The 16,300-nt window shown below is 38.1% G+C and overlaps 1 protein-coding gene across 1 annotated transcript in view; it reads right to left on the bottom strand.

Moving 5' to 3' along the window:
* The window catches only part of GLDN (gliomedin), a 333,993-nt gene that overhangs the window by 201,574 nt on the left and 116,119 nt on the right, over positions 1 to 16,300 (bottom strand). Inside the window, exon 7 of the mRNA XM_044077573.1 lies at positions 10,609 to 10,704. Coding sequence (XP_043933508.1) covers positions 10,609 to 10,704 — 96 coding nt within the window. The remainder of the gene's footprint in view (positions 1 to 10,608; positions 10,705 to 16,300) is intronic.

Genomic DNA, 16,300 nt, shown 5'->3' with positions numbered 1-16,300 from the left:
AAACCCAAACTGGGTGGGGTCCAGTGTTTGAAGGTTGCCAAAGTCTTTGTTTATAAGTTCCATGATAATACGCTCCATGGCCTTGCAGATAAGGCTTGTCAGACTGATGGGACGGTAGTTTCCGGGATCCAAGGTGGATCCCCCTTTGTGGATTGGGATAACTGTAGCTCTGCACCACTCAGTGGGCAAGAAACCTGAGGTGAGGCTATGATTAAACATGACACTTAGGTGAGGTGCCAGTTCATATTGTAGTTCATGTAGTACACAGCCTGGGATGTCATCTGGTCCCATGGCTTTAGAGAGTGCGTTTTGTATCTGTGTGGCCATTATTACTGGAATTTGGCAATCTTCCGGTATTGAGATGGGCCATTTAGGGGGTGAGAGGGGGGTGAAGTTGGCACTGAATCGATCTGCCAAGATATTGGCAATATCCTTCGGATCAGTATATTTAATGCCATTCTGTTTTAGCTCAGAGCAGATCTGAGCATTGCCATTTAGATTCTTGACATAGTTATAGAATGCTTTGTGGTTGTCTTTGGAATCTTTGGCAATTTTATTTTCGTAACTAGCTTTGGAGGATTTTATGAGGCATCTCAGTTTCTTACTGAGGCTACTAAGGGAGTTTTTTGCATTCTGGGATTTTCCTCTTTTCTGCAAAAGTTTCTTCCTTTTGTTGTAAAGTTTGTTTATGGCAGGCGACCACTAGATTGGCTTCCTTTTTGGATGAGAGCATTTTGGTTCTATTTGGGATGGCACGATTCATGCATGAGTGGATGTGCTCGTACAGTGCCTTAGTGCAGGATTCAGCAGTTGAAATTTCAGTTCCCGTCTGCATGGGTGTCATGAAGTTTGTCACTTCTGACTTGAGTAGCATGAAGTTGGCTTTGGAGAAGTTTTTATGGTGGTTTCTTTACTGGGGGTGGGGTGGGATGTGGATGTTAAGGGTGATTAGCTTATGGTCAGACCTGACTAACGAGGGGTTGACCATAGGTATGGAGCATTGATTTCCCATGTTGGTAATGACCAGGTCTAGGATATTGGAGCCCCTGGTGGGACTATGGATTAGTTGATCCAGGGCGTTGGAATTTATGAATTCCAAGAACCGTTGCGCAAAGTTGTTGGGACATGAGTAGTTTTCCCAGTTAATGGCAGGGTAGTTAAAATCACCCAGTATTAGGGTGTTTGGTTCTATCTTAATATTTTCCAGTATGTTTAGAAAGGTGTAGTGAGAATCTTGGGGCATAGTGGGGGATCTGTAGCAAGCTACAATTTGGATTGCAGTCTTACCTAGTGTTAGTTGCACTTGGAGAATTTCAGACACATTGTGTTGGCCAACTAGCCTGGTGGTGTGAATATCCTTGGTGAATATTGACACTCCTCCACCTTTAGTGTTTCGGTCCTGGTTTGGTGGCCGAAAAGTGTGGTAATAGTTGTAGCCTGGTATTGCAGGGGTGCTCTCGGGAGCCTTGAACCAGGTCTCAGTTACTGCACAGATATCAATGTTCTCCATTTTTAGGAGTGCCTCGAGAGAGTGCATTTTGAGGTTTAGACTTCTAGCATTGAGTAGCATTACCTTCAGATTTTGCATGCTTGTACCTGTTATGGTGGTGGATTTGTCCTTTGAAGTTTGCATAAAAAAGGCACTATAGGGGTGGCAAGAGCCTTAGCCAGTAACCTGAATCCCAGGGGCGACAGGTGCAGACCATCTCTGGCAAAGCATCATGGTCTGTCAATCATGTCATCCCAGGCAGACAGATACTGGATCCCCTTTGAATGACACCATAAGCTTAGCCAATTGTTGAAGTCAATCATTTTATCCTTATATTGTGGTATCATTCTGGGCGAAGGCAGGATGCTACTCAGGGCTAGGGTCATACCTGCCTGGGCCACATGATCCGAGAGCTCTTCCATGTCTCTTTTCATGTAGTCCAGGGAGGTACGTCTCAAGTCATTCACTCCAACATGGACAATGACAGAGTCATATTTGTACTTGTTGTGGAGTGACTTGAGTGCATGCATTATGTGGCAGATCCTGGCACCCGACAGGCAGCTGACTGTAATTTTCTCCTTATTCAACCTGGTGAGAGGGACATCAGTGTGCCGGACTATAGAGTCACCTATGTCTAAAGTGTTAGGTACATTGTCTTGCCTTAGGGGCTGTTGCTGGGTGGCACACTGGTGTTGTGAACTATGTGACACATTGGTTGTGATTGGTGTTTGTTTGCATTTCAGCTTTAGAGGTCTTTGTTGCTTGGGCAGGTTACAGTTAAGGGCCTCTGCATATGTGGATTTAGTGTTGCTATATGTGGGTGTTGGTGGTGCGGGTTTAGAAGGGCTATGTGTTGCTTGAGGTGTAGTGTGGGTGTTAACCTTCTCCTCTTGACTGTTTAGCACAATCTTGGGTGGAGAGAGCTTTGCTTCCATTTTGGCTATGTAAGTGCATCTCTCACAGGTTGTAGTGTTGGGTGGTAGGAGGAGAGGGTTGTCTGTGTACATGAGGCAATTGCTGCATTGTCCCAGTATGCCCAGATTCACCAGGTGGACAGGAGAAATCACCGGAAGCTGACCCTTAGACATGCCTGGTTTGGGGCTTTTTTTTTTCTTTGTAAAGTATAGGAGCTGTTTCCTTAGCAAGGTACTTTGCAATTATAGGCTGTTTAGTGCCTACTATTAATTTCTCCTTGTTAACAAGGAGAGTTCAGTGTTTGTATGAGTTTAAGGCTTCCTAGTGATTTCCAGCAGGTATTAGAGAAAGTGCTAGTCACAGGGATGCTTAAAGGTAAGATTGAAAAGAATGCACTCTGCAGTGTGCACTAGAGAAGTTAGATGTGAAAGTAGGTAACTTGAGTTTTACCTGTTTAAAAAGTTAAGGTTTAGTGGAGAGTTACGATTTTTAAAACAGCAAGATGGATTGAAAGGGGTGGTCACTTTTGTATTTTGGTACCATGAAATACTGTAGGATGGCCAATAAATTTAAATAATTGAAGGGGTGGGATTTCAAAAGTGATGATTTTGTGATTACTCACATAAGTCAGTGAAAGTAGAGAGAAATGAGATATATCGTCAGATTAATATAAGAGTCAGGCAACTAGAAAGACAGTGGTATTTAACAAGACAACTTAAATGGGTGGGAGGGCGGCAAAAATTCTGCCTGACTCAAAACAGGGAGAGCTGTGGTCTCTTTTGAAGTTTTAATATGCTGTTAAAACAGAATGCAAGCAAAACACAAGGTACAGAAAACAAACTACAGTATTCAAAATATAGAAAGGCAATGCAGTAATACAAAAAATAAAAGCAAACTAACCTTTCCTTCACAGAAAAGTGTAGCAGAGTCTGGATGAGCCTTTCTGGTGACAAGTAAAAAGGAAGAAATTTGATTTTCCCAGAGAACTGCCTGTTGCCTATTGCTGAGGTATGATCTAAACCATTTAACGGCCAGAGAATCAAAGGAAAGAGATTCAAGAATATTGATTAGGAGGGTATGGTTAACCATGTCGAAAGCTTCAGAGAGGTCGATGAAGAGTGCAGATGAGAGCATGTTTTTGTTGCAGTTTCTATTGATGGTATCTGTAAAGGATAGGAGGGCAGAAGTGGTACTATGTGATGGCCTAAAGCCATGTTGGCAACTTGCTATTAAGTTATGTAGAGAGAGATGATGTAAAAGTTGGTGAATGCATTTCTCCATAATTTTTGCTAATGGTGATAAGAGAGCAATTGGCCGATAGAGTAATCATTAGAGTTCCCACCTTTATGTAAGGGGACAATATTGGAGATTTTCCAAATATCTGGGATGGTTCCTTCTTGGATTGTCCTATTTATAAGTATAGATATAGGGTAGGCAATTACTTTGGCTGCTTTTTGGAGATATTGGGATGGAAGTTTGTCGGCGGGTGGAGTACATGGCTTGAGTTTATGAATAAATTTATAGATGAGAGAAGTAGAGATGGGTTGTAGTTTGAATTTAGAGGAAGAGTGTGGTAAGTTGATGGGAAGGTTAGAGTTTTCAGAGATAAGTTGTCTAGCTAGAGATTGTATAGTCTCAGTGAAGAAAGAGTTAAAGGTACTGGCAGTTTGATGGGGAGTATTTGGATCTGCATCAAGTGGGGTGGGTGTTCGGGAGTTACCTGGGGAAAGGAGCTTATTACTGCAAGACCAGAACTGTTGGGGATTATTTTGATGAGTTTGTTGAAGTTTACAGTAGTAGCTTTTTTTGTCTGTAAGTATTGCCTTTTTTGTACTATTTCTAAGCTGCCTAAAATGGAGATGATCAGAGCTATTTCTATTAGATCTGCATTTGGCCCAAACTTTGTTCCTAAGTAGAATTTTATTTCTAATTTAATTCGAGAGCCATGGGGCTGGGTTGGACTTCATTCTTATGGAACATTTAGGAGCATGCTTATCAAGAATAGATAAGAAAGTAGTGTTAAAATACTTTACAGCCTCTTCAAGTGGAAGGGATTTTAAAGGGTTCCAGATGCATGCTCTGAGCTCAGTTTGAAATAATTCTGTGTTAAAGTGCTTGGTAGAGCGTGCTGTCCTAAAGGTGGGGGGTTTGGAAAGTCTTTCTTTTCTCTTGTGATGTAGGTCAAAGAATGATCACTTACATCATCTGGCAGGGTTCCTACTTTGTAAGTTTGTTTCACTTTGTTTATGAGTATCCAGTCTAAGGTACTCTCTTTTTTATTAGGTTTGTTAATTCTTGTTGTAGAGGTTATGGTTTGGTTAAAGCCATGGAGGTTGATATGAGAGGTAGGATTTTCAGCACTAACACTTTTCCAGTCAATGTTAAAGTTGCCTAGTATTATTGTTTCTTGTGGGTAAGTAGAAGACACCCAGCTAAGAAAAGCCTCTAATGTAGTTATATTATTGCCAGGTGGTATGTAAATACAGATAATGTATCAAGATTTGTTAGCGTTGATTTGGAGCTTAGTTATGAGGACTTCTGCTTTGCTATCCTGGGTTGGATAGGATGGTAGGGTAGAGATGTGAAGTCCATTTTTAAATAGAATTGCTACTCCACCACCTTTACATTTTGTTCGGTCTAGTCTCACTATATTATAACCTTGGGGAATTAATTTCATTGTCTTTTGTTTCTGGCTTTAACTAAGTCTCAGTGAGGCAGAGAATATCAAAGGACTGAATATCTAGGAGGGCATGAAGGTGAGGTACTTTGTTATTGATGCTTTGGATATTCAGATGCCCTATTAGGAGAGAGGTATTGAGTTTAGGGAGAGTTGTTTAGATTGTAGGGTTGGTAGGGCCAGGGTTGGGGTGGATGCCTCCATCTCTTGAGGGATTATTTAGTTTTGTTACTGAATTGTTTCTAAGGTAAGTTTGAATTTTCAATTTTTTTTCTGAAGGTAGGTTATGATTAATGTGGGAGAGTCTGCGGTATTTAGGTAGTAGGTAACTAGGAGTGGAAGTTATGTTAGAATGTCTATTTAGGGATATGTGTGTGTAAATTGTAGTTTGTTTGTGGGAATGGTTATGCTGGAAATAGTGCAGTTTTTCAAAGGAGGTAAGAAGGTAGGCTGAGAAGAGGGCAGTTAAGAGTATAACTGTAAGTGTTAGCTTGGCTAGATTAGGGAGATGCATCTTTGAGGAGATAATAAAATAAGAACTTGAGTGTAGGGATAAAAGGAGGGAGTAAGATGTGGGGGAGAGGAAGATAAGAGGATACAAAAGAGAAGAGAGGGGGCACTAAGATATACGAGTCAAGAGTAGGAGGATATGGTAGAGGTACCCTAAGGAGTGGCTTATTGTAAGTGATTGTTAGAGGGTAGGGGTGTGGCTAAAGTATATGGGGTAGGGTGAAGTATGGGATTGGTTGGAAGAGAGAGAGGGTGTGGTTAGGGAAGTATAAGTGTAGGATCCCTGGGGTAGGTGGGAACTGGGGGTAGGGTAGGGGAGTCGACTGAGCCCATAGGGCGAACAGAGTGGGTTACAGCTGAGAAAGGCTGAGAGGCAATCAGTTATGGAGACAGACTGAGTTCTACAGGCATAGGAAAGGTAAGAGACATACGCTGTTACTAAGTAGCAGAGAAAAAAGGAGAACAAAGGTATAGCTGTGCTGGGGGGATAGTTATATAAGATAGTTTTACAACAGAGAGAGAGATTTTTTATAGGAAGTGCCAAAGGCAGGAAAGGAAGTTTATAGAGAGGGATAATAGAGGGAGCCAGTAGCAAAATAGTGGTATTAGTCAGAGGTGTCTTATTTAGTAAAAACTTCCAGACTTACCTGGGATAATTCCCATTGTAAAGCACTCTAAACTACATAAAAAAACACTAGCCAAGTTAAAAGCAATAACCTCAACTGCCGAAACCTTCCCACTGAGTTCCTCATGTAAGTGCAGAAGAACTAGCCTTCCCTGTCTCCATTCTAATCAACTGGCAAAAAACTGAAAGCTGTGTCCCATCCAAAGCAGGTACTTCAACAGAGTTAGCAAAATATAGACATATTGCTATCTTATCACCCTTCTCTAAACTCCACGAGAAATGTATTCTCAGCTTATGAAACATATAACCAAACACAACCTCCTTTCCAACACCCAGCATGGTTTCACACCCAGCCACAGTGCTACTGCTATCCACAACTTAACCAACAGGATAAACAATACAAAAATGAGGACAACCTTGTTATTCTATTTTCTTTGGCCTTTCCAAAGCATTTGATACAGTGTCCCACCAAATGTTCCTCTCTGAACTTGGAACAGTAGTTCTTACTACATTTTTGCTTAAGGCAAAAAGAAAATCTAATGCTATTTACTCCAAAACAACACCTTAACCAGAAACACAGACTTCATATTGTCAAGTAATAACACAAAAGTAAAAACCATATGCCAAACTATATCACTCTTGAGTGATAATAGATCACAACCTCAAATCTGATCACCACATTCTTCATTCCATCAAGAAAACTCACCAAAAACTTGTATTCCTCTTTTGGGCTAAACACTCCCTGACAGATCAAGCAAGGATTATCTCAGCAGCAACCTACTGCCTTCATTCTTTGTAATATGCTTCTCCTATTCATACAAATATGAACACTATATATAAAACTAAACTAGCCTCCTCCTACCACAAAATAACTAAATTTGCAAGCAACCAACCTCATAAAACACACCACTGCCTTGCATTAAAACAATTAAACTGGCTTGAACCCCCAAACCAGTTGACATACTTAGAGCTAATCATTGCATACAGTCTATTGTACTCTCTATTCAAATAATCAGCATTTCAAAATATTCTAGATACTACAGATCTCCGCTCTAGCAATAGACTTCTACTATGTATCAGTAAGACATTCAATGCTGCTGGAGACTCTTGCTACTCTCACTATATGTCAAAACTCTGGAATAAAATCTCCACACAGTTAAAACATATAGAAAACTTAAATAGTTTCAAAAGTTTGCTTAAACAGTACTTATGCCAAAGATGGCTCTGTTCTTCCTGCTCACCTGACAAGCTTTACTCAGATTACTTTTGTCCAACCATTGCAGTCACTTTGCTTCCCAATCTTTTTGCACCTTATTACCCCTCCTCATGCTGCACTTATTTCCCAAACTCTTACTTTTCCTCCCTCTCTCACACCCCACCATCTACAATTCCACCTCTATTCATTTATTGTTCTGCTCATTTCCATAACCTCTCCTTTCATATCTCTCTTTTCAGTTTTTAAGCTACATTCTGCTTGTCTGTCTGTAAATTATTACTAAACTCAAAAACACCCCAGTATGATATTTTCCCTGCCATCATCCTATAAATGCATTAATTGTTACTGTATGTTATTACTGTATTTAAACAAATAGCCAACTGATGTTAATTTCTCTCTTATTTTTTTCTGTTAAAATGTTATGTTCATTTACGAAATATTTAAACATCATGTATATAAGCTCATGTATAGATGCTTTTACCCTGAAATTATTAATGTACATCATGTCTATCTTAAATGTGAAGCTTTTCTCTCTGGGCCTCCACTGAAAATGGGTTTTGCCCAGTCTGACTTTTCCCAGTCAACAGCGACAAATAAATAAATAAACAAATAATTTCTGAGGACTGTTGAAAGCAGCCCATCTGATCTTTGTATTTTATCCTTCATAGAAGCAGTCAGTTCGCTCTGAATCTCCTCCCTTGCAGTTCTGGTCTCTTGTCCACCGCTCTTCCCATTCTAGTCTGCTTGTGGTCTCCTGGCCACTGCTGTTCCCATTCTGCCCTGCTTTTGATCTCTTGTCCACTGCTGTTCCCATTCTGCCCTGCTTCTACTTTCCTGTCTACTGCTGTTCCTATTCTGTCCTGCTTTCCTCCCACCATGACACCCTTTTCTTACTTTCCTTTGGGAAGGCTATGCAAAGTGTTCATTTAGTTATTCTGAATTTTCTCAGTCTTCTGTAATCTCCTTTCCTTCTCTTCTGGTTGCCTATTTTTGTCCAGCTCCACATCTCCAAGCACTCTGTTTCATTTATTGTAGGCTCTATCTTTTGCCCTAATTTTTAGAATCACATTACTTTGAAGCCACATCAGTCATCGTTTCTTCTTGCTCTTTTGAATTTTCCCCATACCATTGTCCACAGCCTTAAGTACTCCATCCCTGACCCACTCTTACTAGTCACTTTTTCCACTGATTTGCTCCCATTCTGTTAAGTCATCCTTGACCACCTTCCACAAAACAACAAGAATCTACTCTTCTAAGACCTCCACCATTGTCTTTTCCTTATTACCCATCCACCCTGCTCTAAACCATTCAGTGCCATAATGGCTGCTGGCTTGTGGTCCCCTTTACCTGGATGCCCATGACACTGTGTGGTCCCCTTTACCTGAATGCCCATAATACTGTGTGACCATGACTTAAATACCGTACTTTCTGGTATAATCCTGCATCTATTTGCTGAACCCTCATAGACTCCAGTCTCACTGAACTCCCACTCCCAGTATGCCCTGCAGCTCAGAATCAACCCAGACTGCTCCCATCAGATTCCAATCCTGTATGAGGATTATCTTTTTCTTACTACTCCAATACTTCTCCTTTGCAGTCTTGCTGTGTCTTGCGAGCAATATACAGCATTGGTGAATCAGCTCTTTCCAATTCCTCTATTTTTACTCTCACACCATTTAACCCTGCCTATACCCTTGGAGCATTCATATGGTGGTGGTCTTCCTCCTCTCTGACATCATATCTGATACCCTACATTACAAAGATTACTATTTTACCCCCCCCCCCCATTTCTCTTCTTTGTGCTTTAGTAAAACAAGGTTTGGGTATAGAACATGTGCAACATTAGCTTGGATACTATCACTCTTTGACAAATGAGTACCTAGTTTAACAGAGTCAATTGCCAGTGAAAATCTGATTATTACTAAAGCATGACTATCACTGACATTAGAGGTGGGCAAGCAACTTGCATCTGAATGCAGTATCAAAGCTACAGAGAGTATTCAGTATCACACTGAGGTCAACAACAGTATTCTACAACATATGGGTCTAAGGTACTTAGGCTGTGCACCTAATAGTTTCTGAAGAAGTCCTATTTGTTTTAGAATGAAACTGCTTAAACTTGATTAAAATATGGCTGTGTGGCATTCCTTGTTACATTTTTTGTTTTTTACATAGTTATTTATTCAGCGATTTTGTGAAATAGACTCATTCAGAGAGCTTATAAACTCAGTTCCTTTGATCAGACACCACCAAACAGTTGCCTTCCTGAGTGACTAGAAGAACCATTATAAGATCCAAATTTACACATTTATTGAAAAGTTAAACTCTTTGATCTGCAAACATGAAAACTTCTTCACAACCTCATTTCCTTTTATATTACTATGGTACCACAACTAATGACCCCAAAACAATGATTCCTTGCTCACACTGTCAGCAAAGGAGCATTACTTTAAATTTGGTTTCTGTAAATTCTCTTGAGTAAGATGATATAAACTGACACCCATACTTTTTCTGTTTCCTTTGCAGATTTTCTCTGAAATTTTTTCAAAGGCTTAATTGAAATAAAATTATGCACCCAGAAGAGCACAAATACTATGGAAACTGCAAGGAAATAGCTCCAGATGCCTCCAGCCTTCAACTGGCTATCTCTTCTTCCATCAGAAATCTGCTGAGCACCTTCTGATGCTGATTTAAATAAAACTCAAAGTGTAAAGTACTGTTGTTTCACACATACACACACACACACACACACACACACACACACACACACACACACACACACACACAGTCTTTGAGGACTGATAATCTCTAATATTAAGAATATAAATCTCACAGTGACATTGTGAAGACATCTGCATAGAGCTTTCAGATGAGCTACAGTGTGGAAAGCATTGGGGGAAGGCATGGACTCTAGCTTTTGGTGAATGAAGCTCACGTGCTGTCATTGTGTACAGTAATAGATTTTGTGGACATTGAGTACCTGATATTTACATTTCATGACTGCACTGATAACAGCAGCTCTTCTGGTGAAAACCATTTTATGAATTATCTTCAAAGCTCTTTATGCAATGAAAAACATAGTTCTGCTGAAATTATATAAAATTGCACTAAAATATATGATTTGGTTTTAAAGAATGCTATTGATAAACAAATACATAATAATGTTAGATTTATACCAGCTTCTTTTCCATTGGAATCCATTGTGTTTTCTGGTGATTTTTCTATTAAAGTGTCATCGTTGGATTCATCATTGGATATAGGATATGTTTCACCTGGAAAATTAGAAAACAAGTTTAGGTTTTTTTAAAAAATGACTGTTTTATAGCATCACAGCATCTTAAAATTGTAACAAGACTATATATTATACATGTCTGAATCTCTCAGTTGGTAAAGCTGCTATTATTGCATGGTGGGAAGTGAGACACATAGCAGCAATGTGCCATAGAACTCAGAGTGTCCATTGATTGTAGATGCTACTAAACTGAAGTCAGTGGTAGATGAGAAAGACAGGTCTGTCCAAGAGAATCTGGAAAATTCGCAGATGTAGATAGGTAGATATCAACTAAGATTTTATGCTAAGCTATACACTTATGCACTTTAGGGGGAATAAAACCACAAAATTTACTACGCTGGGGAGGTATAACTATAAGCAAAAAGAAAGACTTGAATGTTTAATATATCTCCTAACGTGAATTATTCCAAAAAATGGAAAAAAGGAGTGGTTATGTATTTCTATGTGCATTATTATAGGAAATTCCATACTGTAAGATCACGGAATAAGGCATTTTAAATTTTAAGGCCTCATCTGCAAAGCTATGTGAACTCTACAGATGATATTTGATAATGTATTTGGTAATGAGCACCTGGTTAATGTACACTGTTTTCAGGTCAAAATGCAAAAATTATGCATGGTACACATGCTTTAATAGACTTCATTATAAATGCAGACTCCTGACTGGGAAATTGCGCAGTTCTGAAGGCAAAAAAAAAAAAAACAGAAGTGTGATTAGCAGAGGGACAGGAAGGAGGCATAAGAGGCTGAGAATTTTTTTTAACAATTATATTAAATTATCACTTAAGATATAGACAAACATACAATAATATAAAAGAAAAAATATATTAACATATTTCTAGTTACATGCATTATATATCGCAAGTTCCTTTTTTATAACTATCATCAGTCCAGCATTACATAAATTGTTTAGTTCCTGCCTTCCATTAAACCTCACTTCTCCTCCTCCTCCTGAACATTTTTCTCCGTGAACGGTTCCCACAGTTTCCATTTATTTCTATGTAATTTGCGCCTTCCTTTTTCAAAAGATCACACTTCCAATTATTTTATCTCTGTTACAATAGTCAATACTTCCAATACAGTTTGCTTACACTTTGATTTCCATTTTCTAGTAACTCCTATTTTTTGTCAGCCACCAGAATTAAACTTAACAAGGCCTTACTATGTCTAGACAATTCAGATCCTGTGTCCCAGCTCAAAAGAATCATTTCCTTAGTTACACCCAATTGCTCACTCAACATTTCTGACAAAGTACTCTATAGGAAATTTTTAAAGTCTGCCAATTCATTACACACCCAGAACATAGGTTCCAGTTACATCTTTCTTCCCTATCATGCCTCTAACATTTGTCATCTACCTGAGGAAAAACCTATGCAAACACTTCCAAGCAAGCATCCTAAACTCTCAAGGTTATGCTGCATACATGGGAGCATATATCCTTCCATTGTTTCCTAATAAAATGCTTACCCAGTCTCTCTTCCCAATCTTTTTTAATCTATTCTCTTATAGTTATTGTGCAATATTTTATATGCCCTAATATTATCCATTTTTTAACAGTAGCTTCTGTTCTAGATTCAACTAAAAATGTTACTGAAGCAGGTCTTTCAATTAAGATTCCCATATCCCTTTCCTTTTTTGCCTATACTTTCATATCAATCCCTGGTATGGAAGACAGCCTCCACCTTGCAGACCATATGTCTTTATGGGCTCAGACGATTCTATTACCTTTTCATCTCTAGTTATTTCCTCCCAACACCTTGTTTTTTTGCCAGTTTTCTCCAGCAAATTCTAGTCCCATCTTGCCTATTCTCTGTAGCAACACTTGCAGTCATCTCACAAAACATCATTCATCCATTCTCATGTTGGCTTAGCTCTTAGAATACTTTCTGCTACATTATGAATACAATATAATTATCATAAATGCAATTTCCTGTATGGTTGTTGTTATTCTCCTTAAGGATATGTATCCCAAATCCCACTCTCTCCTTATTTCTTGACTTTTCTTCCTGCTTCTTCATCATCCCTTTCCAATCTGGATTATAAATTTCTGCTTGTGTTATGTATATGAGCCTTAACTGTGTAGCTGTAAAATTTACCTTCAGATCAGGTAATCCTCAACTACCTTGTTGTCTTGGAAGAATCAACAGATCTCACTCAACCCTTGCCCTCTTCCCCCCCAGATAAATTCCTTCAACTCTTTATTAATTATTGTCCACAACTTCTCCACTGGTTGATAAAAATATGCTTCACCTGTATATAAAACTAAAGGGGCTAAAAATATTTTCACTGCTTGTATCTTACTAGCCATACTATATTTTCACTGCTTATATCTTACTACCCATACCCCTAAACAAGCACTTCCAGTTTCTCAGTTTTTGTATTATCTTTTGTTTAGTCTCTTTCCACATAGCTTTAGCTGCCATATCAGAAGCATTTTTAATCCATTCTTCCTAAACAATTAATCTTATTATGTTCCCATAAATATGGGTTTTGCTGAACCAATTCATGTGTGGGTACATAATTCATTGCTATGGCCTTTGTTTTATCTTTACTAATTTTATATCCCCAAAAGACTTGAAACTGTCTCAAAATGTTCCACAACACTGAAATGTGATTTACCAGGTACAAAATAATATCATCGACAAATAAAGTCAACTTTTCTTGATTAGCATACATATTATATAGTTGAATTTCTGAGTCCCTTATTTTCTTTGTCAGTGGCTCTAAATATAAAGCAAATAACAAAGGGAAAACAGGACACCCCCTGCCTGTTTCCTCTGTTCAGATGCAACTTATCAGAGGTGAACCCTCCCACTTAAATTCTTGCCTCTGATCCTTCATATATCCTGCTAATTAACCTTATTGTTGTTTCAGGGAATGCAAATGTTTCTGTCGCCCTTCTCATAAAATCCCTGTTTAATCTGTTGAATGCTTTCTCTGCATCAAATCCAACCAACAACAGCGGCATTTTCTTACATTCTGCTGCCCTCTGGATCACCATTGTTTTATTAATGGTGTAAAATGCTTGTCTTCTCTACACAAAAGCCACATCAATCCATAGCTATCAGTTTTGGCAACGCTGTTCTTTTAGCTAGTATAGACATAAACACTTTGTAATCATAGTTTATAACTGAAATAGTTCTATATGAAGCTGGGTATGAAGGGTCTTTACCATTTTTAGGTATTACAGCCACCACATTTCCTCCCTCCTATCTTCCAAACTTCCCTAGGAACACCATCTGTTTCTGGAGGCTTTCCTGCAGATTTATTATACACCACTATTTTTATCTCCACTCCTCCTGTCTTAATTGTTAATTCTGTGTTCTTGATATTCTGAAGAATATCCATACTAGAATCCTTTCTTTATCAAATTCACATGCTCATTTCTTTCCAAATGTGAATCTTGCATCATTTCTATTTGCACTGTGCATTCATTAATATAATTCAATACTCTTACCTTTTTGTCTATACCTATTAGGCCATTTATGTTCATAAATAATATGGATAGTGTAGCCATTATCATAAAGGTTATTGTGTCAACCTTTTATTCATGACAGTTTTTTGAATGTGTATGTCCAACGTTTGTGTTGCATGCAGATACTAATCTTTGGTAGGTTGATCTTTTATACAATTGTTTTTTGTCATTTCCATTTCAACCAATGTCATATTTTTCAAGACATTTTGTTTTTTATGTAAAACCCCAAACAAACAAAAAACTAAATACATTTGGAGAACACCCCATAGCATATTAACTTGGAACAAAAACTCATGACCATGTACATCTTCAAAAAATGAAGTTTAGCCCTCCTGTTAGGAACAATTGTCACAAACCAACAGCTAATTATTATCTAACCTAAATTTAAGGTTACCCATGCTAAAGCACATCACAGCTTGTGTTCCCAGTTACACACTGATTGCCCTATCTTCTTTTCTTATTTGTGCTCCCCTCCCAGTTGTGAAAAACAGTTTGTACACCTTCATAAAACTTTATCTTTTAGCCTTAAGTAAAAGTGCTTTGGCTATCTTTAAATAAAACTAAATTATACACTATTCTATTTAATACATTGATGCATTAAGGTTGCTAGGGCATCTACTATCTCTTATTGACTTCCAATGATTTCACATTTTATTTTTTACTGAACTACTTTCCCTTGTGCCTTTGTTTTCCATTTCCTTATATATAGCTGCCTTCAGGTGCAGAACCCATTGAATATTTGCTAAAAAAACAAGTCAATATCATTGCATATACAAGAAACTTAGCACAACTCATGGCATTCATCATTTTGTGTTATTTTTCATCTTTACTTGCCTACAGAAAATAATTGTTTTTGGATTAAGACAAAGGCATCAATTCTATCATTCACCTGTGCAAAAATAAGAGAAAATGTCTCAGCTCAGCATATAATATAATCTTTGCACCTTTACAAACCATCCCCACCCCAACAGCCCAATATTACAAAGCATTAACTTAAACTTGGTTTTGTCCATATTTTCTTCTCTTTTTTTCATTGTAATGCCTATATGTCTTAAAACTAAAAAATACTTGTTTACTTTTATACTTTTATCACATACAACAATAACTGAAAAGACTCACCCTAAACCCCACATTTAAGATTCCCTTGACTACATACTACACAAATCTGCATTACTATATTACATGCAGTTTATATCATGAAACCTTTTATGTAAATACTATTAAGAACAAAAATGCTTTACTTACAGCTACGTTTCCCCTTTGAATGTCTTTCTAATCATTAATTACATGAAGGGTATATGCTTTGCAGTCCATCTACAAGCTTAACAAAGTTAGTGAAAACCCAATATTTCTCAGCAACTTTTTATTGCAAAACCACATTTCACAAATGTGATTGATGCTTTTATGATCTCACATTTATGCACTAAATTCAGTGTTGCTAGTCTTCTTCCTGTTCATCTCCACATCCCAACACAAGACTCTGGTTCAAGTCCAAGGAACTCCTGATTTTTCTAGTCAACTTCTAAGCTTTTCTCTGTCTTTCAAACATTTTCCTTGGGAACATTGGTAAAGTTGCACTGGCAAAATCCCTCTATGAGCTTTATTGTCAGAAGAACGCGAAGCAGAGTCCCCATCTCTTTGACATCTCACTCTTTCTTGGATCAACTTTTGTATTTCCTCCTTAACCTATAGTGCATCAAAAATGTATTTGATCCTCAAGGAAAAAATGTTCTGTAGACAGCTGGTTACAGCAGCAGCTGGAATCTCATACCTAACGTTCAATATTCCCTGACTTATGAGATAAATTTTCTTATTTTCTACCTGGTGTACAATGAATAATCATTTTTCACATTCTGCTGTGTTGAATTTTTAATGCATTGCCCTTCTGTCACAGTTTTGTCAGGATCAAATCTATCTGCTGCTATGATTGCTTCTTTACTAATCCAGTTCTTGGGTGATTTCTCATGGTCAGGTTTAGAGCATACACTTAATTTACCCTTTCAATTAACAAATCCTACTGCTGCATACCAGTCCAGTTGCTTATTTGTGCTTTCATAAAATTAATACAGTCCGTTCCTTACAGTTTCACTGGTATAACAGA

Source organism: Protopterus annectens, chromosome 7.part0, assembly GCF_019279795.1.
Source record: "Protopterus annectens isolate FY-2018-M chromosome 7.part0, PAN1.0, whole genome shotgun sequence".
NCBI classification, from domain to species: domain Eukaryota; kingdom Metazoa; phylum Chordata; order Ceratodontiformes; family Protopteridae; genus Protopterus; species Protopterus annectens.
This window is presented reverse-complemented; position numbering and strand designations above follow the sequence as displayed.